The sequence below is a fragment of the Chiloscyllium plagiosum genome, unplaced genomic scaffold (assembly GCF_037043375.1).
Source record: "Chiloscyllium plagiosum isolate Xiang-an unplaced genomic scaffold, Cpla_swu_hap1 HiC_scaffold_18, whole genome shotgun sequence".
Lineage (NCBI taxonomy): Eukaryota > Metazoa > Chordata > Chondrichthyes > Orectolobiformes > Hemiscylliidae > Chiloscyllium > Chiloscyllium plagiosum.
The window spans coordinates 54,677,437-54,704,007 of NW_028270156.1; the positions used below are offsets into that span (position 1 = coordinate 54,677,437).

General features: G+C 39.9%; 1 protein-coding gene across 1 annotated transcript in view; it reads left to right on the top strand.

Annotated features, from left to right (window-relative positions):
* The window catches only part of ddb1 (damage-specific DNA binding protein 1), a 90,380-nt gene extending 64,133 nt beyond the window's left edge, over nt 1-26,247 (top strand). Inside the window, exons 20-27 of the mRNA XM_043706085.2 lie at nt 723-887; nt 1,514-1,608; nt 2,731-2,901; nt 6,661-6,770; nt 9,567-9,736; nt 13,764-13,866; nt 17,649-17,772; nt 23,961-26,247. Of these exons, the coding sequence (XP_043562020.1) occupies nt 723-887; nt 1,514-1,608; nt 2,731-2,901; nt 6,661-6,770; nt 9,567-9,736; nt 13,764-13,866; nt 17,649-17,772; nt 23,961-24,044 (1,022 nt within the window). The 3' untranslated portion in view covers nt 24,045-26,247. The remainder of the gene's footprint in view (nt 1-722; nt 888-1,513; nt 1,609-2,730; nt 2,902-6,660; nt 6,771-9,566; nt 9,737-13,763; nt 13,867-17,648; nt 17,773-23,960) is intronic.
* Nucleotides 26,248-26,571: the final 324 nt, after the last annotated feature.

Consider the following 26,571-nt stretch of genomic DNA (forward strand, 5'->3'; position numbering starts at 1 on the left):
ATACAAAATTGAACGGCATAGATATTGTAAACAGGAAAGAACTTCTCTCCATCCTGACCAGGGAGCATAGGTTTCAGTGTGTGGCAGAAGGTTAGAGGGGTTACAGGGAAACATTGTTGTTTTCACTGAGGGAAGCAGGAATCTGGAACTGATGGATAGTAAGAGTGATTGAGGCAGAAACCCTCAATGTTTGTTTATTTAGATGCGCATTCAAGTCTAAGGGCCAAGTACAAAGTGGAGTTAGAATAGTTCAGTAGGTGTTTTGATTGCCACAGACTCAATGGGCTGAATGACTTTTCTGTGCAGTAGACTTCTGTGACTGTGAGTCTACTACGTCAAAGTCATGCTTTACTCTGAAAACGTAGCATGGGGAGACAAAGACAAAATAAAAGAATTGTGCACATTGTCCTGCTATCTTTATTCTAGACATGTCAGTTAATCGGCACTGTGGAAGACTGTTAGCAGCAAACGTTGCTCCAGTTGCCACTGAACTACATTTAGACTTTTCAGCAGGCATCAGTGCATAGTCATTGGAAACATGAATTTTATTTTCTCTGTACACCAGCAATTTATGCCAATTATAGTACCAAGACTCCTTATCCTGTCTTGCACAAACTTTTTTTTAAAATCTCCGGTGTTTTAATCTGCATAGAGTTTTGTTTAGCCAGGTTGTGTTCAGATTGCCTTCGAGATTATGACACTTACTTTGTTCCCCTTTCCAGTTCTTCATGCTCATCAGTTCCTGCAGAATGAATATGCACTAAGTATTGTGTCCTGCAAGTTGGGCAAAGATCCCAATACTTACTTCATTGTAGGTACAGCAATGGTATATCCTGAAGAAGCAGAACCAAAACAAGGACGTATTATAGTATTCCAGTACTCTGATGGTAAGTCAAGTATTGATTTCTTTCTCTTGTGTTGTTTCTGACAAGTCCAACTACATGTATTTTTCTTCAGGTTCCCAAGCCCCTTCTCTCCGAAACATGAAGATTATGGCATTAGTCTGTGAGAAGCAATGGGATTGCTTCTGACCTAAGTATTCTTCCTACATCATGACTAAGTGCTCCTGAACTATCAAATTCTATGGCAGTGAAATCCATAGAGTTCCTGTAGTAATATTACTAAATAATACTGACTTATTCTCTTTCCTGACCTGTTCCTGAGAAATAATGGCCCATAATTACTTCCCCATGCTTTCAACTATGCAGATTTAGGAATAATGCAGAACTAATCTGGATCTGTTTCCAGGTTTTTGTGGAACTGTATTTTTTTAATCCCTATTTTTGACATAGCAGTAGATTTTATATTATTGCCTGTCTCTTCCATCCCTTCTCAAATACAATTAGAATAGATGTGATACAGCTGGAACAGTTAGAAGATTATTTGTTCAGCCGATTAGTTCAGGGTATTTACTAATCACTACTTTTCCAGGATACCCTACACCCTTATGAATGCACTTCATTTTCAAAGATCAGAGATGATATTTTAGCTAACATATTGTTTCATTCAACAGGCAAGCTTCAGACAATAGCAGAGAAAGAAGTAAAAGGTGCCGTGTATTCTATGGTGGAGTTCAATGGCAAGTTGCTAGCAAGCATCAATAGCACGGTACTTGAGTCCATATGATTTTCAGAATATTTCTTTGCTGGGGTAGCATGAAGTCTGACTGTTCAAAATGGTCTTTCATTGAATGTAAGTTGGTCAGTGATACAGGCTGTTGTTCTAGTGGAAAAATAGACCTTTTTCCCTGTTAAAAATTGGCATGTAAATTGGTTCAAAATTTCTTTCTTTGTTCTTCAGCTTCAAATGGAGCTTCTGTAGCTGCACCTAATCTCTCAGTAACCATTTTTCTTTGATGCAGGAAGGTCTACAACTTTGAGTTGTTTGTCTGTATTTTTTAATATTTTGTTTAAATCTCTCTCCTTGGGCTGGAGGAAGATTTCAAACCTCAGTTCCACTTGGTTTCTGATTGCATACTAACCAGTCACAGCCAATTCTGCCACCCCACTTACATTTCACAATATGAGAATGGAGTCAATAATTTAACCTATTGAGTCTAAGTGTGCAACTATTCGAAATTGGTTTTCTAAAATTGATATGTATCTCTCAAAGTTCATAACACTTGTACGTATATAGGTTAGGAATTACGCAGCTCAGTGCACCTGAGTAAATAAAAATACATTCTTGCATTTATCACTTGCTGTATGCTGAAACAGCTCTCGTCATTGGCAGGGGCATTGTTCCGTAATCTCTTCTATGCAATTGAGTGCAATGACTAGGTAAATGCGACAAGTATCTGCACCAGTAGCACTTACCAAACAGCAGTGGATGAATGACCTGTTGTTGCAATTGGCTGACTGAAAAATGTAGTGCAGGACCTTGACAGAATTTTTTACCTCTAAGTTGTGGGAAAAAATTTTAAATCCTGCGTGAAAACTGAACCTTAACTTTTTGACAGTACTAATATAATGAGAAAGGTCAGTGCTGATAGTAAGTTTATGTACTTCATGTAATTAATGTTCTTCACAGATTAGCTGGATGTTTTTAATACAAGTAGATGTTGAGTAAAATTTCACATTCGTTATCACGTACTAAAATCCTAGTAACTGCTTTTTCTCATCATTTGTCTCGGTGCTTTTTTTGTATCAGGTAGATGGGACCAAATCTTGATGTATTCACACTGAATTGTATGCAAGATATGAAAAAGTAACAGGATTATTTTCACTATAGGTGCGATTATATGAATGGACAGCTGAAAAAGAGCTACGCACAGAGTGCAATCACTACAATAATATCATGGCCCTCTATCTGAAAACAAAGGGAGACTTTATCTTAGTAGGAGACTTAATGCGTTCAGTGCTGCTGCTTGCCTATAAACCAATGGAAGGGAATTTTGAAGAGGTATAGTGCAGCTTGAGTTTATATTACATTTTTTGTTTTTTTTTCCCAGTTTTCTGCTGAGAAAGAGCTAACACATGTTGGTCAATAATGTACAGGTCCAGAAATATTGTGGTGTGCACTCCTCTATTAGCAAATGGACTTATCCTCACTTAAAATCTGTATTCACACTTTTTTGAATGAAAGGTCATTGATAAAAGGTGGGATGATTTGCTAAAATTATTTTTGCCCACCTTCCCTAATCCAAGGATGCTAAAACCACTTTTGATTCCCTAACTGTTATAAAGCCGTAGAGCTGTATGGCATGGAAACAGATCCTCCTGTCCAACTCATCTATGCTGACCAGATATCCAGAACTAATTTAGCCCCACTTCCCACCATTTGGCCCATATCCCTCTAAACCCTTCCTATTCACATACCCAGTTCAAGAGTGTGGTGCTGGAAAGGTACATCCGGTCCAGCAGCATCTGAGGAGCAGGAGAGTCGATGTCGATTCTCCTGCTCCTCGGATGCTGCCTGACCGGCTGTGCTTTTCCAACACTACAGTCTTCGACTCTGATCTCCAGCATCTGCAGTGCTCACTTTTTCCTATTCATATAGCTATCCAGATGCCTTTTAAATATAATTGTACCAGCTTCTTCCACTTCCTCTGGCAGCTCATTCTGTACACGCACCACGCTCTGCAAGGAAGAAGTTGCACCTTCAATTCCTTTTAAGACTTTCACCTCACTTTAAACCTATCTTGTCTAGTTTTGGACTCCCCTACTCTGGGGAAAAGATTTTGACTATTCACCCTATCCATGCCCCTCATGATTTTGTAAAACTCTGATGCTCCAGGGAGAATAGCCCCAGCCCCCCTCTGTCGTTCAAACCCTCCAACCCTGACAACATTCTTATAAATCTTTTCTGAACCCTTTCAAGGTTTGACTTGATTTCATTGTGACTAACTAACTGGGCGCCTCTCAGAAGTCTCATGTGCAGTCATCTGATTTGAGTATTGGTACATTACCATGCCCATATTAAATTACTTTAGGGTATAAAAGAAGCTCTGATTGTCCTTTTTGACCACAGGTGTGTTGTAAGATGACTGCTGATTTTGTACCTTTTTTATTAATTGGGCAATGGATAGCCTAAGCAATGAGCCTAATTTCAATGCTAGGTGAATTACTGCAAAAAAATACTGAACAGTACGATATCATCAATTTAGGATAATTAAGTTGACCTGACATGAATTTAAGGGAACATCATGCCTGAATAATGTTTGACATTTCTGAGAAAGTATCAAGATTGCTGAATGAAAGGTAGTGCTTTTGATAAGACATAGGAGCAGAAATTAGGCCATTCAGCCCATCGAGTCTGCTCTGCCCATTCAATCATGACTGATCACGTTTCTTAACCCCATTCTCCTGCTTTCTCCCTGTAACCCTTGATCCCCTTGATACTCAAGAACCTATCTATCTCAAATATACAGTAGTCCTCCCATACCTGGATGGGATATGTTCTAAGACCTACCGAAGCCCGATACAGTGAATTGGAACAAACCCATTCGTTTAAATAGTAAATTGATCTTTCCGGCAGCCTGCTGATCCCTGGTTCTGGAAGGTTCTCTATAATATGTTCGGCCCAGGGCAAACCGTGGTTAACTGAAACACCAGAAAACGATTCTGCGGTTACGGGGATCACCCTGTACTCAGTGATTTGGCCTCCACAGCCTTCTGTGGCATTGAATTCCATTGATTCACCACTCTGGTTGATGTAGCCCACATGATTTAGCTTTTTGTTATTTCACTTGTGGGACACCGCCATTGCTGGCTAGCAAGATCACACTGGTAGGCTGTTAAGGTGCAAACTCATCGGATATAAGTAGTAGTGGCAGCAGGTTACATCCAAAGTTGGGTTGTCAGGTCGCTAAAGGGTAAGGGTTTTGATGGCAGGGTTACTTTCTTTCTTTAAGATTCAATATTAGGTCCTTTGCTTTTTGCATTATACTAAATGTAACAAAATTTGCCCTAAATCTAGGGGAATGATGTGCAAGTTTGCACATGAAACAAAAATAGGTCATGTGCTTGATGATAAGAAATAAGGCTGAACAAAACAACTAGCCAAGCAAAGTCAATAGAAACAAAAATGAATTAGTAAGCTTTTATTTATACATAGAAAAAGTGAAGTAGAAATATAATATTGCTTTAAATTACAATTTACATCACATCGCTGATGAAGGGTTTATGTCTGAAATGTTGACTGTCTTGCTCCTTTGATGCTGCCTGACCTGCTGTGCTTTTCCAGCACCACACTTTTTGGCTGTTACACCCCAACATCTGCACTCCTCACTTTCTCCTTTAAATTACATGGTACATCTTAAACGTGTTAAATACAAAAGTTCATTAAAATCCTGAAAAATTGCACTGTTTAACAAGGTATATGACACTTCCATGAGTGCGATAGGGCAGCTGAGCTGCACACAGAGGTTATTACCTGACTCTGACCTGAATCATCTTAAACATTTGGTGTGAATTGTACATCAGAACACAATAGCATGGAAAAAAAAACTTTCTCATTGTAATATTTATGTACAGGATGATGCCTTGATGCTCAAATGTTGATCTGTTATCTGAGAAGAACTAGGGTGAACTTTTGCATGAGATATTTGGTAAATTCCAGATTTTTTCGGCCAAAAAAAGGTCTAGTGTACACAGTGAATGCAATAATAGTGCAAGGGAACAGTATGAATCTGGGTGTGCATGCCTACAGATCCCTGAAGGTAGCAGGACAGATAGAGTTGTTTACAAAAACATAAGTGTACTATATTGATCAAGACTAGGTTAGAATAGGAATGTTACAATACAGTGCCTCTATAACGTGCTGCAGTTTAGTTCTGTTACCACATTTACAGGAACAATGTGATCACACTAGAGTGAGCGCAGAGGAGATTCTTCAGGATATTGCTAGAAGTGTGAAACTTCAGCTTCAAGGAAGAAGTAGGTTGAGACTGTTTTATTTTGCAACCAAGGACGTTTGGGAGATATAATTGAAATATAAAATTTGAGGTGTCTACACCAGAGAGGATAGGAAGGACCCATTTCCAATGAAATTTTTTTGTGGTCAGCTGTAAGTGGGTCCCCTCCCTTGTGTTATATTTGAAACTTTGAACCCATAATTGCCCATCATCATTTATGACTGACTGAACCTTCATGATCATGAAGTTTTGACTCGAACCAAATAAGCGTTTTGTATCTGCGTAAATATTTATCATTTGTACCCTTTCCCTTTCGTCCTCCCAAGTGTAAAACAAAATATTGTTTTGAAAAATGTGACTCCTATACAAGAGGGTCATAGATATTGAACTAATATTGTTCTGAATTCTTTTTCTCTTTCAACAAAAAAAATTTCCACAACATGCCTTCACCATTGCAAAAGATTTTTATAGCGTGTTTCTAAGATATTCAAACATATTTCTGCTAACTTAAAGCACTTTGTGTGAATACTTGTGGTTTCTGGGTAAATATGATGACCAGTTTGTACATAAGGAATTTCCAGAAGTAGCAGGAAGTTAAACCACCAGTATATATGTCTTAGTTGGTGAAATTGTTTTAATCTAAAATCTTGTCCACGGTATTGGAAGTAGATTAAATAGTGGATTGCATCAAATGAGCATTGGCTGAGTTAAGCATCTCATTGTACAGCACAAGTATCTGTCTGCCTTTTGGTATTAGTATATTATTAAAAGACATGTTAAAATGTATTTTGCTTTTTCTATATAAGATTGCCCGAGATTTCAACCCTAATTGGATGAGTGCTGTTGAAATACTGGATGATGACAACTTCCTGGGTGCTGAAAACTCTTTCAACTTATTTGTGTGTCAGAAAGACAGGTGAGCAGGTTCTGAGAGAGACCGTCCATATATCGTTGCATGTATTCAGCCTGTTGTATGCTGAGTATACTCAAATCTCAGGCAAGTGGTGCATGATCACAGCAAGTATGAGTACCCTTAAGATGAGAAGACACTGATAGAAATAGGCCATTCAGCCCACTTAAGCCAGCATCTGCAGTCCTCACTTTCTCTCAATTATAATCAGCACTGAAATTCCAACAATACTTGGCAGATTCAATGAGATCATACCTGACCTGATAATCCTCCTCCACTTTCCTGCCTTTCCCCATAACCATCAATTCCCTCACTGATTTTAAAACTTAAAATCTGTTTGTCTCAGCCTTGTATACACTAATCCAGCCTCAACAACCCTCTGTGGTAAAGTATTCCCCAGATTCACAACCTTTGAGGAGATTAAATTCCCCCTCCTCTCTGTCTTAAATATGCAAGCCATTATTCTGAGACTATGCTCTCTGGTCTTAGACTATCCCACAAGGGGGATATGACTCTTCCACATCTACCCTTTCATGTCCTGTTCGAATTGTCAAGTAGGTCACCCCTCATCCTCTGTTATTTTAACGAGTACATGCCCAATCCACTCCACCTTTCCTCATAAGACACTCCTTCAAATCTTGGTATTGGTCTAACGAACCTTCTTTGGACAGCCTCCAGGGTCAGTTTATCTTCGAGAAGGGACCCAGAACTGTTCTTGGTATTCCAGATGTAATCTGACCCTAGTGCCTTGTACAGTTTTAGCAAACCCTTCCCTACTTTTATATTCCATTCCCTTTTCAATAAAGGCCAAATTCCATTCACTTTCTCAATTACCTGCTGAACTTGGATGCTAGCGTTTTGTGATTCATGTACAAGAACACCTAAACCCCTATATAGTCTTTAACCATTTAAATAGTTTGATCCTCCTCTTGCTGTCAAAACGTATTCCTCATGTTTTCCAATTTGTAAAGTTTTTTGCCCGCTCACTTAACCTGTTTTATCCTCCTGGAGACTAATCCTCACCGTTTGCCTTCCCACCTATTTTTGTCATCCACAAACCTGGCTGTAGTACATTCATTTTCCTCATCCAAATCATTATTATACATTGTAACCAATTGCAGGATGAATCCCCAACCAGCTTTAAAATGTTCAGACCCATTTGAAGATGTGTTTTTGGCAAATTTGAAAATTTGCAAGTTAAATTTAAACATGTAGTTTGGCCGCTCCATTTAGAAAGGTTATTCAAGCTTGTTTCATGTTCAGGTGCAAGAGCTGACTGCTTGTACATGTGCACAATTATAACCAGAGTAAAGAGTGTAGTGCTGGAAAAGCACAGTAGGTCAGGCAGTAGCCAAGGAGCAGGAGAATCAACATTTCGGGCATAAGCCCTTCATCAGGCATTATTCCTGGTGAAGGGCTTATGCTCGAAACGCCGATTCTCCTGCTTCTCGGATGCTGCCTGACCTGTGTTTTCCAGCACCACACTCTCAACTCTGATCTCCAGCTTCTGCAGTCCTCACTTTATCGCAATTATAACCAGCACTGAAATTCCACCAATACCTGGCAGAATTTCCAACTCGACCCTCATTCAACTTCAACTGTTTGATTGGAATTTGAAAGGGTTAGCAGTTGGTAGTAGAACCTACATCTGATGTTTAGCTTTGGGACCAAAGACTAATCAAGAAACTGTCATTCATTAAGACTATAAATTTTTTTCAGTTCTTGAAAGCGTTCATTTATTTTGTGTTAATTTCTTGATCATACTTTTTAGTTTCATATTTTATTCTAAATTATCTATTTTGCATAAGTTTGTTACATTTTTGTATTTTTACATTGCCACATAGGAACAGAATGAAATTTTTATTTCAGAGAATTATAGGTTCTTTCCACAAAATAGCGTACGTTCTTGTATGCTTCCTTGTACTCAGCTGACCTCAAGATGACAATAAACCTGAAAAACATGTTTCTATGTTACATGCTTTGGGGAACTGAGATCAATTATAATAGAAACATCCGTCTTCCCCTCAAATTAAGAATGAGGGACACCCTCTCCACCCCGCCTCCCATTTGATTCAGGGTGGAAACATAATGAAGGGCCACTTGTTGACACTTGGCTTGTCAAGTTAGTTACATATGTGTTCAGTTTTATTTTGTGGAAAAAATCTAAAATTAAGTCAAGATTGAATTATGGCTTTCTCCAATTGGCTGTCAGAAATTTAACAGCTTGTACTATTTCTGCATAATACTCGAATGTGAGCTTGTACTGTACCATTATGGGATTAAACCTTTCAATCTGCTTTTTCTAGCCAGTCTTCCCAACTTTTACCTTCGTCAAATTAAGAACATTTATACCATCTCCCATATTCTTGCTTCCCCTTGCCTCTGTCACAGTATTTTCCACTGGCTTCTCATAGTTGGATGATTTAGCTCAGCTACTTTTTCTGGTTAACCTGAGTGAAGTGTTTCAGCCAGGTTATATTCCCTTCTGCCTCAATTACATATTAATAACTATTCCACTTGCCACTATATCCTAGCCTTCAATAAAATTCCTTTATTTGGTTGCCTGTTTTGCTTCTAACCTACAAGAACTCATCAGTCACTTCCCTTTCCTATTTTTCTTCCAGCTGAATGTTGAATGTTTTCCTCGCCATGTAGAGTGTTCTGAGAGAATGTTTTCTCCGAGGGGCAGAGCAGAAATACCAATTGAATACTGAATCTGCAGTGAGTTCTGCCACCTTCAACCATAAAGCGAGAGCTAATACAATTGTACATGCAGAAATAGTTCTTTGTTTCTGTTTTCAGTGCGGCTACAACAGATGAAGAAAGGCAACACCTCCAAGAAGTGGGGTTGTTCCACCTTGGCGAGTTTGTTAATGTGTTCTGTCATGGATCTCTGGTAATGCAGAATCTTGGTGAGACTTCCACACCTACACTGGGTTCGGTATTGTTTGGTACAGTCAACGGCATGATTGGTGAGTTTACACAGGAATATTGAAGGCTGCTTGAAAAGATCAAACTCTGGCACAGAGTGCTTAATCCAGCAACAAAAGCTTGCATTTATGTAACTTGTTTCAAGGAATTAAATATTCCAAAGTGCTTCACAAATGATTTAGCAAATCATTTGAGCAAAATATGGAGTTAATAGAACAAATAGAGACTTGTTAAAGCAGCATCAAGAGTTTAGGCCAAGGTATTTGACGTATGACCATTGGTTGTTGTGAAGGTGTAGATGCGGACTGTACCTTTTGAGAGACTGGAAACTGGCATGGATGTAGAGAGGCACAGTATGCTGAAAGAATTTAAAATGTAACATTTGACTAAAATCAATAGTGCAGCCGAGATGCCATGGTACACGACAAATTCGAATTTGGCCAGTCAGTTTAAATTATGCCCCAAGTTACCAAAATCCAATCTAATTTGAATTTAGTGTTTTGATGACATCAAACCAATTAAATAGCAGATCTTTTGGGGTATAAGACCAAACATTTTTGAACAGTTAGGGGAAGAATGCCAAAAACACCAATAAGTATAGACTGCTAACCAAATAGCCCTCTGAAAGGTACTTATCTGTAATACGTTTGGACTAATATTGTCGAGTGGGAGGTAAAAGATAGGTTTGAGAGAAAGGAGTTGTAAATAGTGGTTCTGATATTCTCTGTTGGACTTAAAGAATAAAATGGTTAAATTTTACTTTAAGTAGTGACCTTTGGGATAGTTCTTGGCCTCGCAAAATTTAACAGATTGTGGCGCGAGGTGAGCTTCTCTGTGTGTTGGGTTTAAATTAGCAGAAGGGTTTAACCACGTCGTAACAATGGTAAAACAAAATACACAGGAGATCAGACTTGGAGTATTAGAGTAGAAAATAACTTTTACTTCCTAACAAAGTGAAAGTCTGATAGAATAGTGCCTTTTACTTAGATTTTGAGGGATAACACAGGATGAACTTTACAGTATGAACCTTTTACAATTGATTTCACCTAGTGTCATAATTTAATTCTGAATGGTTAAAAGTTGATGCAGAAAATGAAGAAGAGTTGGTGCTGTTTCCATTTTCTTGGAGGAAATGTTTTGCATAGTCAAACACTGCTCCGAATACTGATTTGAATATTTGCAAAGAAGTAACTAGCAATGTGATTGGAAAGTTGCAATTTTATTGAAATGCAGAGAAATGTTGACTCTTAGTTATATCAGTTGCATGCAAATAATGGGCGTTAACTTGCAATTCACTTGATTCCCTATAATTAGATACAGACTGAAATTGTGGTTGTTTGGTTAGGTGTTCTATATTTGTATTATATTGTCATGACTCTGGACAATTCTAGCTTGCATGAGGTATAGTAGCTAGTACACTTATAAAAGGTCTCTGACTTATTAATTAAGAGTCACATCTTTGATTTATAGACTAATAGTCAATAACCAATGACAGTCTGTTTCTTGCTACTAACTAAAGCTCCATTTGGACATGACAGGCTGCAGTTTTTCTGCACAAAAGCTGTAACCCACAGCTCTGCAAACAATGCACACAATGAGCATTAAATTACTTGCTTTCAACCGTGCCGCAATCCTTGAATTTCACTGGTCAGCTGACCTTTGACCAATTCCCAGTTGACTCAGTCAAAAGCCTTGGTCAGGTTGATGAAGGCCATATAGTGGTTGATGTTGCCCCTGCATTTCTCTTGGCATTACTGAGCAATGAAAATCATGTCCGTAATTCCATGGTTTGTTCAGAAGCCACACTGGCCTTTAGAACGATTTCCTCCAAGACTGGAAGAAGGTGCCTAGCAAGGATTTGGTTGATGGTCTTCCCATTGTTGGAACAGTAGGGAGATCTCAGTAATTCCCACCTTGTCTTCTTTTGTGAAGGCACTTTTAGCATCCCTGAGATCGACAGGAATTTCTTCTTCCTAGATTTTCAGGAACAATTGATGTGGATGTTGGATAATTTCTGCTGCTCTGTTTGAAAATGTCTGCTGGACCCCAGTTTACTTTTGCAGCCTTTTTATTCTTCCTGTTCCTAACGGATGAGGTTTCAACATCTGCCAAAGATCATCTTTGGGGTTAGAGAATTGCCTTATACACATACACATCCTTGTTGATAATTGTATTATCACTTAGTTTTTGAAATATTATCTCCATCAGAGATAGATGTATTATCTATCACTCACAAGGGTGACAACTTTACTCTGCAGTCTAAGACCAAAAGTGTTGGGCTTGTACATTGCCTCTGTGGCACCGAAGAAATCCTGGATGTTGTGCTCATCTGCAAGGAATTGCAGCTCCTTAGTTTTCTCAATTCGCCATTGGTTCTTTATTTTCCTTGTTGTTCTTTGCAACTCCACTTCTGCTGTTTGAGTAGTCCTCTTTGCCTCATTGGTGATGCCAGGTACAGAGAGGTCTTGCCTTATTTCCAATTAAGTCATGGATAATGTGGCCATTCTTGTCAAACAAGTCTTGTTTCCTTGTCTTGTAGCAATTGATAGTAAATTTTATCCACTAAAGTAGCCAATTTTTAAAGTACATTTAAACGTTGAATGAATTAAAAGTGCAAAAATGCTTACTTAAATTCTTATTTTTAAGTTTACCAAAGAACATGAAAGCTAGTTCATTTTTAGCAATGATTTACCTGCTTACTTTCCTGGTGGATATTGATGAGCAGTTAGTTTAATAATACTTCTTATGGGTAATGGTGGAAGGTATATGTTCTTTATCTTGGGCAGTTCAGGAAGCTAAAAAGGATTAATACTACTTTTGCTTCTGAAACATGGCTGTTTGGACACATTGGATAAGGGATTCTATATTCTAATAGAAGTACTGAAGATAGTATGCAATTGAATGCTATAGGGTCATAGACTCATTGTCAGAGAAGTAGGCCATTTGATCTGAGTTCACGTGGTTTTCTGTTGAACAGTCCAATAACATTCATCTCATTGCTTTATCCTTGTACTCTTGAAGTTTGTTTCTCTTAATTTCTTTTTGAAATCATTGATCATTTCCGTTCCAGCTATCCTTGTTAGCAAAGAGTTCCCAGGTCAGTGATATGTTGATAATAGTGCATTGTGGGATATGAGTTGTAATATTTTGTGGGATATAACTTGTAATATTTGTACAGGCCTTTTACTTCTATAATTTTGTTTTGTGTGGATACTGATTAGATCGCAACAGGCAGCATCAGTGCTGATGTGACAAATCTAACCACTAAGTTTCTAGCTCAGTGAGTCCCTTCTCCTGTTCTTGGGATGGCTACAAAATGGTAAAGTTAGAGCACAGAAGGAAGCCATGTCGTGTTTGGCAGGGCTCATTTTGAGAGCAACTCAGTTTGAACTTCTTCTGTTTTTCCCCATAACCTGGAAAATATTTTCTCTTCATTCCAAATCACTATTGGAAGTCTTAATTAAATGCAGAACAATTTGTTTAAAAATGGCCCTCCATCTGGTGTAACAAGTTGGCTAGTTCTGAAATAGGATTTATCAAAGTTTCCATCTGCAGTACAAACTCAGTGACAAGTCCTGCACATATAAAAAGGAAGTTTAGTGTACAGGTATTCACTTACAATATGTAATACTGCCCACAAGCAGGGTCTTGAAGCAATCTAGTACTTTTTTTTTGGAGAGAAGGGGCACTGTCTGGATATGTAACGTTAGAATCTCATCAATGATTCCTATGGTTACAGTGCTATTGACAACCAAGGATATGTCAGCAGTCCTTTTCTACAAAAGAATTAAAAATTGCCTGACGTGCTTAGTAATAGCTGGATATAAGTCATTTCCCAAATGGAAAGTCACTGTGCCAGACTCAAGATCAGGGGGCCAAAAGTGTATAAACTGAGAAAGTATTTTTAAAAATCTAAGTGGAAATGGACAGAAGAGTCAGAAACAGTGAAAAATAATCCCACTTTGTTTGAGTTAAGTTCAATATAACAATCTCATTTTTTTAAAACCAAACTTCAAATGTATGCAATGTTATTTCACAAGTTTGGTTATCTTATTAATTGTTTTACAGGCCTGGTTACCTCCTTGTCTGAGAGCTGGTACAACTTCCTTTTGGAAGTTCAAAATCGACTGAATAAAGTTATCAAAAGTGTGGGCAAGATCGAACATTCATTATATCCTTTCCATGAAGTCAGTTGGTCATTTTAGATTGTTGATGTTATCAAATGTACAAGAATGGATACTCAGCTCCCCATTTGTCCCCAGAATCTGTTTCACGCATTCACTCTAGTGGAAACTGTTCCAACTCAGCGATTCAGGATTCCCAGGGTGCTTGAATTTATTCTTTCTCAGGATGTTGATATTGTTAACAAGGTCAGTATTTATTCTGCATCATTCATTGCCGTTGAGCTTTCTTGAACAACTGCAGATTGTTCTGTCTAAGTACCCCCAGACTGTCTGTTGCATGGTATTCTATTTTGGAAGTTCACATCTACCACATGAACAACATTGCCCTCATCAGCTCTCACTGTTAACTGTTACTCGTTAACCCACATATTTCCATATGACTGTTTAATTTTATCCTAAAGGTTTCCCCACCTCTGAATTTGACTAATTTCTGGGTTTATCCATGCAGCCCTTCTTTTGAACATGAGTGTTACACCTGCAATTCTGCAGTCCTCTGACACCACCCAAAGCTCAGGAGAAATTGCCATACATGGAACCATGGAGCAGGTACATTGCCTGACACCCATCAAAGGCACTTTTTCTAGTCTTTTTGATAGAGTTGTACTTTAGCCCTACTCGCAGAGTGTTTCCGAGAACATCTCTGGAACACCCGCACCAATCAACCCCACCGCCCCGTGGCTGAACATTTCAATTCCTCCTCCCACCTTGCTGAGGACATGCAGGTCCTGGGCCGCCTCCATCGCCACTCCATTACCACCAGACGCCTGGAGGAAGAACGCCTCATCTTCCGCCTTGGGACCCTCCAACCCCATGGCATCAATGTGGACTTCACCACTTTCCTCATTTTTCCCTCCCCCACCTTACCCCAGTTCCAGTCTTCTAGCTCAGCACCGTCCTCATGACCTGTCCCATCGGTCAATCTTTCTTCTCATCCATCCGCTCCACCCTTCTCTCTGATCTATCACCTTCGCTCCCACCTCTATCCACCAATTGCACCTACCCACCCCCTCCCATTTATCTCTCCATCCCCGAGGTTCCCAGCCTCATTCCTGATAAAGGGCTTTTGCGCGAAACATCGATTTTCCTGCTCCTCGGATGCTGCCTGACCTGCTTTGCTTTTCCAGCACCCCCACTAATCTTGACTCTGATCTCCAGCATCTGCAGTAGTCACTTTTGCCTTCAGCCCATCATGTCCATTCCGAGGCATCAAGTACTTATCTACTCAGGTTCTATTTTCCAGCATGTGCTCTGTAGCCTTTTATGCTATGGTGCTTCCAGTATTTCTGTACGTACTTCTAAAATATTATAGTGGTTCCTGAATCTACTATCCTGTAGGCGGCAACTTCCCAAAACCTACCAACCTCTAGTGCAAATATTTTGTCCTAACAATGCCTCACATGTCTTGTTATCGAGAAAATGTTAGAATCTATTATAAAGGATTACATAATGGAACATTTCGAAATAGGTAATGATCAACCAGAGTCAGCATTGCTTCACAAAGAGGAAGTCATGCCTGACAAACTTATTACAGTACTTTCAGGACGTTGCAAGTAGAATTGAGGACAGGCAAGCAATGGGTATGATATAATTTGGATTTCATAAGGTTGGCATTTGGTAAGATACCACAGGTTAGGCATTTAAGATAAGAATGCATGGTGTTGAAGGTAGTATATTAAAAATGGTTGGAGGATTGGCTAACTGATAGAAGACAGAGTTGAGGTAAGGAAATATTTTAACTTGTGGAATACCACAAGGATCAGTGCTGAGGGCACAATTTATTTATCATGTGCTTTACTGATTTTGATGAGGAAGGTGAATGACTATATGCAAGTATGATGATAACGCAACTCGGTGAGAAGGCAACTGGTGCGGATGATTCATTCTGCAGATAGTGAGTGGGGCAAAAATTGGCAGATGGAATGTAATGTGGGGAAAATTAGTTTAAGATTGTGCACTTTGGCAAGAAGAATAGAGGAGCTGCATAATCTTTAAATAGAGAAAGATTGCAAAAAATAACTACAGCGTGGAGGAATGCAGAAATCACCAGGCGAGCATCCAAATTCAGCAGGTAATAAGGATGAGAAGTGGAATGTTGGCCTTTATTTTAAAGGAAATGGAGTATAAAAATAGGGAGAACTTGCTAAAACTGTACATGGCACGAGTTAGACCATAGTTGGAATATTATGTACGGTTTTGGGCCCTTTAAGTAAGAAAAGATATATTGGCATTGGAGGCAGTCCAGAGAAGGTTCACTGGGTTGATATTGAGTATAAGGAGAGGTTGAGGAGTTAGGCCTGTGACGATTAGAATTTAGAAGAATGAGGAGCAGCCATATTGCAAGTTAGGTTAATAGGGGACTTGACAGGATAGATGTGGACAAGTGGCTTGTCCCTTGAGTCTAATATCAGTGGCAAAATCTCCAAAAGGGCACCACCCACTTAAGATAGGGGTGAGGTTTTTTTGAGGGTTGTGATTCTGTGGAATTCTTTACCAGAAAGGGCTATTGAGGCTGGCTCATTAAATGTATTTAAGACTCAGAGAGAGACTTTTATCTAATTATTTGTGAAATCATAGACTTGGGCATTAATTACAAAATGTTTTTTTAAAAAGTCCATTAATTACAAATCTAATTTACAGTGGCTGGCATGTGCTTTTACTAAGGATCTTTCGTTTTCACCAAAGCTTTTTAGACATATTTGAAAGAGAAATTCCACAGCCTGTCCAACAAAACAGTCTGAACATAATGTTGTACCTCTACCAACACCCCTTGTGAGCATCTCATAAATGTTAGATTAGATTAGATTACCTACATTGTGGAAACAGGCCCTTCGGCCCAACAAGTCCACACCGACCCTCCGAAGAGAAACCCACCCCCCTAGATTTACCCCTGACTAATCCACTTAACACAACGGGCAATTTAGCATGGCTAATTCACCTAACCTGTATCAAATTGTGCACTAGGGACTATCAGGATTGAGGAATCTGGCAGCGTGTGAGATGGAAAAGGAAGGATAGTGAAGAAGGCGTTTGGTATGCTTTCCTTTGTTGGTCAGAGTATTGAATACAGGAGTTGGGAGGTCATGTTGCGCCGTCCAGGGCATTGGTTAGGCCACTGTTGGAATATTGCGTGCAATTCTGGTCTCCTTCCTATCGGAAAGATGTTGTGAAACTTGAAAGGGTTCAGAAAAGATTTACAAGGATGTTGGTAGGGTTGGAGGATTTGAGCTATGGGGGAGGTTGAATAGGCTGTGGCTGTTTTCCCTGGAGTGTCGGAGGCTGAGGGGTGACCTTATAGAGGTTTACAAAATCATGAGGGGCATGGATAGGATAAATAGTCTTTTCCATGGTGTGGGGGGAGTCCAGAACTCAAGGGCATAGGTTTAGGGTGAGAGGGGAAAGATATAAAAGAAACCTTAAGGAGCAACTTCTTCACGTAGAGGGTGGTACGTGTGTGGAATGAGCTACCAGAGGAAGTGGTGGAGGCTGGTACAATTGCAACATTTAAAAGGCATCTGAATGGGTGTATGAATAGGAAGGGTTTGGAGGGATATGGGCCAGGTGCTGACAGGTGGGACTAGATTGGGTGGGGATGTCTGGTCGGCATGGACAAGTTGGACCAAAGGGTCTGTTTCCACACTGTACACCTCATTGACTCTGACTCTAATCCAATCTATGTTGTTTGTGTAAAGCAGTTCTAATATGGAGTGCCTTTGCTGTTTTATGTTAACAAACTGCTGTTTTAAAGAACTCTTCCATAACTTCTTTGTACCTGGAGATCGTTTCACTCGGAGAGAAAAACTGAACCTGCTGCAGGTTTCATAGATGGAGACCTTATCGAGAGCTTCTTAGATCTCAGTCGACCTAAAATGCAGGAAGTGGCTGCAGGCTTACAGGTAATGAATGACTTTGGAACTAATTGTAAACATCACTTTGTGAACGACAAATGATTAAAAAGCTTTTTAGCCTAAATATAATGTCATCATAACAATTTCATCTGCTCGAAAAGCCAGTCATCAAATAGAAACTTAATGGCTTTAGTGTTACAATAGAAGTATACCTCTGAGTAAGGAGACCTGGATGCAAGTCCCATCTGCTCTACAGGTATGAATAGCATCTCTAAAGAGGGTGATTAGAAAATATCAAATAGAAACTTCTCAACAATCCAGTCTTCAAAAGTGCCTGCATGTAACGTGAAGTTCCCCACACATGCACAAAGGAATTATCACTATTCAAAATGGGAAATGCTGGAAATGCTCAACAGGTTGGGTAGGATTGTTTCTTTTTAATTCACTCATGGGATGTGGGCATTGCTGTCTTGGCCAGTATTTGTTGCTCACCACTAGTTAATTGCTTTTGAGAAGTGGTGATGATGACCTCTTTGAACCACTGCAGTCCATGTACTGTGGGTCGACCCAAAATGTCACTAATGAGGTAATTCCAGGATATTGACTCAACAGAAGTGAAGGAATGGTGATACCTTTCCAAATCAGGGTGATGAATGGCTTGGAGTTGAACTTGCAAGTGGTGGTATTTCCATATACCTGCTGCCTGCCCTTCTAGATGGAAATGGTATTGGCTTGGAAGGTGTTGTTTAAAAGTCTTTGACTTTCTATAGTGCAACTTTATGTAATACACACTGTTGCTACTGAGTGTTGATGGTGGATTTTTGCGGATGTGGTTCCAGTCATATGGGCTGCTTTGTATTGGATGGTGGCTGAAACTTTATTGCTGGAACAGCACAGCAGGTCAGGCAGCATCTAGGGAACAGAAGATTCGACGTTTCGGGCACATGCCCTTCTTCAGGAATGAGCAGAGAGTGTTCAGCAGGAGAAGATAAAAGGTAGGGAGGAGGGACTTGGAGGAGGGGCGTTGGAAATGTGATAGGTGGAAAGAGGTCAAGGTGAGGGTGATAGGTCGGAGTAGGGTGGAGGCGGAGAGGTCAAGAAGAAGACTGCAGGTCAGGAAGGCGGTGCCGGGCTGGAGGGATTCGGCTGAGACAAGGTGGGGGGAGGGGGGATGAAGAAACTGGTGAAGTCCAAGTTCATCCCCTGTGGTTGGAGGGTTCCCAGTCGGAAGATAAGACGCTCCTCCTCCGACCGTCGCGTTGTTGTGGTTTGGCGGTGGATGAGTCCAATGACCTGCATATCCTCGGTGGAGTGGGAGGGGGAGTTTCTGTAGCACAGCATTTCAACTCCCCCTCCCACTCCACCGAGGATATGCAGGTCATTGGACTCATCCACCGCCAAACCACAACAACGCGACGGTCGGAGGAGGAGCGTCTTATCTTCCGACTGGGAACCCTCCAACCACAGGGGATGAACTTGGACTTCACCAGTTTCTTCATCCCCCCTCCCCCCACCTTGTCTCAGCCGAATCCCTCCAGCCCGGCACCGCCTTCCTGACCTGCAGTCTTCTTCTTGACCTCTCCGCCTCCACCCTACTCCGACCTATCACCCTCACCTTGACCTCTTTCCACCTATCACATTTCCAACGCCCCTCCTCCAAGTCCCTCCTCCCTACCTTTTATCTTCTCCTGCTGAACACACTCTGCTCATTCCTGAAGAAGGGCATGTGCCCGAAACGTCGAATCTTCTGTTCCCTAGATGCTGCCTGACCTGCTGTGCTGTTCCAGCAATAAAGTTTCAGCTTTGATCTCCAGCGTCTGCAAACCTCACTTTCTCCTTGTATTGGATGGTGTCAAGCTTGTGTTACTGGAACTGCCCTTATCCAGGCAAGTCATTAAGTATAGGAGTTGGGAGGTCATGTTGTGGCTGTACAAAATGTTAGTTCGGCTACTTCTAGAATACTGCTTTCAATTCTGGTTTTCCTGCCGTCAGAAAATGTTGTGAAACTTGAAAGGGTTCAGAAAAGATTTACAAGGATAAGCAAGTTTTGAGAAGATTTTTAGCTCAGGTTGAGGTTCTGGATGTAGGTCTGCTCGCTGAGCTGGAACCAAAACCAAAACTTCCAGCTTGGTGAGCAAACCGATATCCATTTACAAGGATGTTGCCAGGATTGGACAAAGCTTTTAAAAAATCTCTCAACAGCAGGTTATAGTCCAACAGGTTTAATTGGAAGCACTGGCATTCAGAGTGCTGCTCCATCATCAGGTGATTGGGGAGCAGTGCTCCGAAAGCTAGTGTTCCAAATAAATTTGGTGGACTGTAATCTGGTGTTGTGATTTTTAACTTTGCCCACCCCAGTCCAACACTGGCAGCTCTAAATCATGGCCATGGTGGAGGGTTTGAGCTACAGGGAGAGGTTGAATAGGTTGGTCTGTTTTTCCTGAGTGTCAAAAACTGAGGGGTAATCTTATCGAGGTTTACAAAATCATAAGGGGTGTGGATATGGTAAATATCCAAGGTGTTTTTCCTGGGGTAGGGGAGTCTAAATCTAAAGGGCAAGAGAGGAAAGATTTAAAAGGGACCTAAGGGGCACCTTTTTCAAGCAGAATGTGGTGCGTGTATGTAATGAGCTGCCAGAGGAAGTGGTGAAGGCTGGTAAAATTATAACACTTAACAGTCATCTTGATGGGTTCATGAATAGGAATGGTTCAGAGGGGTATGGATCAAATGCTGGCAAATAGGATATTTGGTCAGCATGGACAAGTTGGACCGATTGGACCATAGGGTCTATTTTCACGTCGAACATCTCTCTGACTCTGTGGCTGTACGTGGGGAGTATTCCATCACGCTCCTGACCTGTGCTATGTGAATGGTGGACAAGTTGGGGAGTCAGGTGGCGTTATTTGCTGCTATTATTGCAATGACTGTTTGTGCATTTTTAAAAATTCACTCATAGTACCTGGGCATCACTGTCTAGATCATAGTTTATTGTTTGCCATTAGTTGTCCTTGAGAATTGGTTAAGTTTCTGGTTAATGGTAAGCCCCAGGATGCTATTAGTCGGGTATTCAGTGATGGTAAAGCCAGTGAATGACAAAGGATGGTGGTTATATGATCTCTTATTGGAGATGGTTGTGGTGTGAATGTTACTCGTCACTTTTCAGCCCAGGCCTGGATATTGTCCAGGTGTAGCTGCATTTGCAAATATTGCTTCAGTATCTGAAGAGTTGCAAATGGTGCTAAACATTGTCTGTCATTGCCAAACATCCCTACTTCTGACCTTAAAATAAAGGAAAGGTTATTGAAGCAGCTGAAGATGGTTGAGCTTAGGGCACTATCCTGGGGAGGATATATCGGGCAACAAAATGTTGCTGGTTCATGTCCTTTCGTTAAGAACAGATTCTCGCTGCAGATGCTGTCTGACCTGTTGAGCGTTTACAACATTTTGCTTTTATTTTTGATTTCCAGCAATTTGGTTTAGATTTTCATTATATTTCAATTTTCAGCTATTGCAAGATTAGTCCACAGTATACGAACATACAAGGAAAATTACTGGGTATGTGTAGAATATTACTGCGAATGCCTTTTCTATATGATAGCATAAACACTAGTGCCACATAGAAAGCAAGAGCAAATAAATTAGAACCAAAACGTAGGAGCAGGAGTAGGCCATTCAACCGATTGAATCTGCTCTGCCATTATGTATGCCATGGCTGATCATTCAACTCATTATCCTAATCCCCAATACCACCAAATCCTTTTAGCCCCAAGAGCTATATCTGCCTCCCTGGAAATGTAATGATTTGGCCTTAACCACCTTCTGTGCTGGTGAACTTCACCATTCCTCGATGAGAATTCTTTTCATTCAGTTCATTTATTCATTCAGTTCTACAAGGTTTACGCTTATCATTAAACTATGACCCCTGGTTCTGGACTCTCCCACCATAAAGAACGTCATGATTCAGAGATGCCGGTGTTGGACTGGGGTGTACAAAGTTAAAAATCACACAACACCAGGTTATAGTCCAACAGACTTAATTGGAAGCACACAAGCTTTCGGAGTGACGCTCCTTCATCACCTGGTGTTGTGTGATTTTTAACACCATAAAGAACATTCTCCTTGCATTTACCCTGTTTGGTCTTGTTAGAATTTTATGCTTTTTTTATGAGATACCATCCCTCATACTTTAAACTCGAGTGAATATTATCCAAACCAATTCAATCTCTCCTGATACATCAGTTCTGGCATCCCATGAATCCATTTGGTAAACTTTTGCTACATTCCTTCTGTAATCTTCCTCAAATAAGGAGACCAAAACTGACACAAGATTCAAGGTGTGGCCTCACCAGTGCCCAGTATAATTGCAGCAAAACATCCTTGCTCCTGTACTCAAATTTTTTTCACTATGAAGGCTAACATATGGTTTGTCTTCATTGCTTGCTGCATCTATATTACTTTCAGCAACTAGTGCACAAGAACACCCAGGTCTCATTGAACATTTCCTCCCCTCAATTTACAGCCATCCAAACAATAATCTGCCCCCAATTTTTGCTATTAAGTGGATGACCTCACATTTGTTCACAATATACTGCATCTGCCATGCATTTGCCTTCCTTCTCACTCACGGCTGAAAATGTGTTGCTGGAAAAGCGCAGCAGGTCAGGTAGCATCCAAGGAACAGGAGAATCGACGTTTCGGGCATAAGCCCTTCACTTCTTCACTGCACACCCCAGGTCATCTCTTCCTCCCTCTACAAGGATTTCAGTGAGTCCCTCTCTCACTGCACACCCCAGGTCATCTCTTCCTCCCTCTACAAGGATTTCAGTGAGTCCCTCTCTCTCACTGCACACCCTAGGTCATCTCTTCCTCCCTTCCTTCTCACTCAGCCTATCCAAATCACACATCCAAACCTGTCTGCTGCATCCTTACAGCTCACCCTTCTCCAGCTTCATCATCTAAATCATTAACATCTATTGTGGATAGCTGGGGTCTGAGTACCAATCCCTGTTATGTACCCCACTAATCATTGCTTGCCATTCAGAAAAAGACCCATTTATTCCCACTTTGTTTCTATTCATCTCTCTAAACTACTCCCAATCCTACGTGCTTTAATTTTACATATTAATCTCTTACATTTGTTGCAAGTCCACATCCACTGGCTCCCCAATCAACTCTACCAGTTACATCCTCGAATTCCAGTAGATTTATCGAGCATGATCTCCCTTTTGTAACTTCCTACTGACTGTCTCTCATTCTACCACTTTAAGTGCTCTGTTATAAAATCCTTGAGAATGGACTTTAGCATCTTGCCCAGTACAAATGTCACTCATTGGTCTACAATTCCTTGTTTTCTGTCCACCTCTCTTTTTAAGTAATGGGATTACATTAGCTAACCTACAAGCTACAGGAACTGTTCTCGAATCTTGGAAGGTGACCATTAATGCAGCCACTATTTCTGGAGCCGCTTCCATAAGTATTCTCGGTATTAGATGATCAAGCCCTGCGGATTTACCAGTCTTCAAATCCATCAATTTTTCCCCACACCTTTTCTCGATTTGTACAGATTTACTTCAGTTCCTTCCTCTCACTAAACCTTGTGTTTCCCATCACTTCTGGTACATAAAGGAACACATTTGTTAAACACCAGGTTTCTGAGGATAGTAGACTTACTCTGGCCACCTCTGAAATGGTGTGTTTATCTTGCAGTTTCCCAGAACAGCAAAATGCTCTTAGTGCACATTTATAATGCAAAATTATTATATGATCTCATGATATAACACTTTTATTGGAAAAAGTACTGCAGTGCAATCACTAGTGGGAGAGTGAAATCGCAACATAAGTTCACATTTGTCAAACTCCCAATGTAAATATAATGGTTAAAAATGAAGAAAAATGACAGTTCACAGATTTAAGATGTATCATTTCAAAATAAGATTATGCACTCACTTTGTTTTATTTGGATGCATTTGCAGCCTGCAGTTATACAATTGCATTATGATCTCATCTGCAGCCAAATAGTTCGCTAATCCCTTTTGAAGAAGTTTCAGCAAGATGACATTACAGTTTACTGAGGATTTGCTCTGTTTGATTAGGATCTTTTGCTCTGCAGTATTCCTTGCCTTGCAGTCGGCACTCCTTTCTTAATTATCCTACAGTTGCATCTTATCAGGGAAGAATCTTAAATGCTGCTTGGATTGTTCGTTGCAGACACTCACGTGACTTTGTTTTATTTTCAGATTGATGATGGAAGTGGAATGAAGAGAGAAGCAACTGTAGATGATCTGATAAAAATTGTTGAAGAATTGACCAGAATACATTGAGTACTGGGGCAGTACTATGAATTCAACAGTGGGATTGCTGGTATTATCAGAGGGTTGCACTGAATCCTTTATAAACAGTAAAACAACTACAGAGCATCCATGAAGTGAACCAATGATGCCTGGAAGCCTTTTCACTTGCAGCTGTTTCATCACTATATTCTGAGCTGTTGAATTAGGACACTTCGTTTATGTGGAAGGGAATTCCAGGGAAGACTGACAAAAATGACATTTTCTCCCTAGTGTCTGGTTTTTAAAAATGGCCAAATATTAAATGTAAAATTGCCTACTGAAAATATAATAATAATTCACTGACTGTTGTCCTATTTAACAGGATGAGTGTAATGCATTCTACTTTTTGGAGTGGTGGAGTAGGCAGGAATGACAAGTAATGATGTGGGACTGTTGGGCATTCAGTCAAAGGCTTTTCAACTTTAACCCTTAGCTAAGTGCTCACAGTGCAAATAAATTTACGTTAAGAGTCTGCTGTGCTCCCAGTGATGTTCTCTTAAACTTTGTGATGAAAAAATGTAAAAAAAAGTTTCTGTGGGGAAATCTTGCAGTTTAATGTAGAAAGAAATGGGATATTAAGTTTAGCACTCGCTGAGTTTTCACTTCTTGTACTTGAGTTTGAATTCATTTTACATTGAAGGTGGTTCTTGCTGTTGGCTGTAAATTTCAGACTAGATATCGATTTGAGCAGGTCTGCAGTCAGTGCTTAGTGCTGTTCTTGTTAAACCGTGGGCTGCTTAATACTGTGAATTCATTAAGATGACAGTTTCATTGAAATATCTGAAATGGGAAATTAAAAGTACAGTGCAATGGGAGGTATTGTTCTGACACATGTTTGGGAAAGTATAGAATATATTTTCTTTGAATTTAACCTGTGCTATACCTAGTCAAAGTGTATCTGATGTGGACACTGCTAAAAATGGAAAATAGTTCCTGTGCATTAACCAACATAATAGGTAAAAATATAAATAAGTTATTTGCACACAGTGCTCTAGTTAGCCTATTTTGCTACACATGTGCCCAGCACCGGACATTGGCAGGTCATTTTTGGTGCTTTAATGCTGAGCATGTGGAGATCTAAGACAGCTGTTGGAAAACAAAATGTTAGCACTCCTGGGGTTATCAAAGACCTATTTATGATATTTCTGAGCACTAGATAGTGTGAAAGTATTTCGTAAAGAATTGTGGTGAATGCAAGAGCTATCACATATGCCTTAATATGACAGTGTAATTATAGGCCTCAATAACCGATCCCCCCCCCCCCCAAAAAAAATCTGGCGGACTAAGCTTAGTTACTGGTGATGTGCAATCTCCATTGAATATCTGAAAATAGGTTTGGTCAATTTTCTACATTTATATAAATGAATTCTGCATTGTGAGGGATAACTTTTGCATTGCTGTATCAGTCTTTGAAAGTATTGGCATTCAGAGATTTGTTGCTGCAGTTGAATTTCAGAATTTAGATTTATACGGTTGACTAGTATCAACTATTCTGCATGTATTTCCTTTATGGTCAAAAAAACCCAACTTCATACTCCAAACCTGAGGAAAATATTAATGCTGGAGATATACACAGGTATTTCAATATCTTGGGAAACAATAGCTAATAAACACAAGTTGAATTCTTTTTTAGGCCATATTCTGGTACTTTTAATTTTGATCTCCCTTCATCCAAGAGATTGTATTTATCAGAGTATGTTTTAGGATTTAATTGATTTCCAAACATTGTAGAATGTTAAGTTGAAATATACTCTCTTCCCCATTGAACAAAAACACTGTTTAATATGACAGCACTGACGAGGGCATATCATTTCATGTGGGTTAATATTTTGGTTAATATGAAAAGAACTGTGGTACATTCAACTGGGAGATGATCTAATGGTTGCTCTTATTTGCAGCTGTTTCTCAGGCTTAACGTGAACTGGGCTTCATCTCTTGAAAGGGAATCACTGTGAAAATAGAATGTGGGCAGTGGTATAATGTTATGTACCTATTTACTTTGGTTTATAGGAAGAGTCCCCTTATTACTTGGAAGAAAATTTTAATTCTTTCCATTGTGGCTGTTGAAAAAGAAACGTGTCCTTTTGTAGGCTGAAAATAAAACTGCTTTATAAATAATGAACAGATGTGCAAAGTGCTCGAATGTTTTAATGAATATTTGTTATTTTCTTCAATAAATTTCAGTTTAAAAGTGTATAAAGTGCATTTTTACTTTGTCTCCAAGGGGGACTTGATGCATCTGAATTGGTAGATGCAAGAGTTATGGGTTCAATGCTGACTCAAATGGGATGAAAGGATCCTCACTCTTGCATCAAAGATCCTGTGCAGCAGCGTTGATCTTAATCATGTTGATAGGAATGGATGTGCATCACAAACTGCTCTTAATAGCACTAAATTGACACCAGAGTAGCACTGGGTTCAGTACTGTGGGAGATGAAAAGATGTCACCGATGCATGAAGAACACTTTTTGAGATTGAACTGAGGAAACTCTAGCTTCTAACAATGCCAAATGAACTT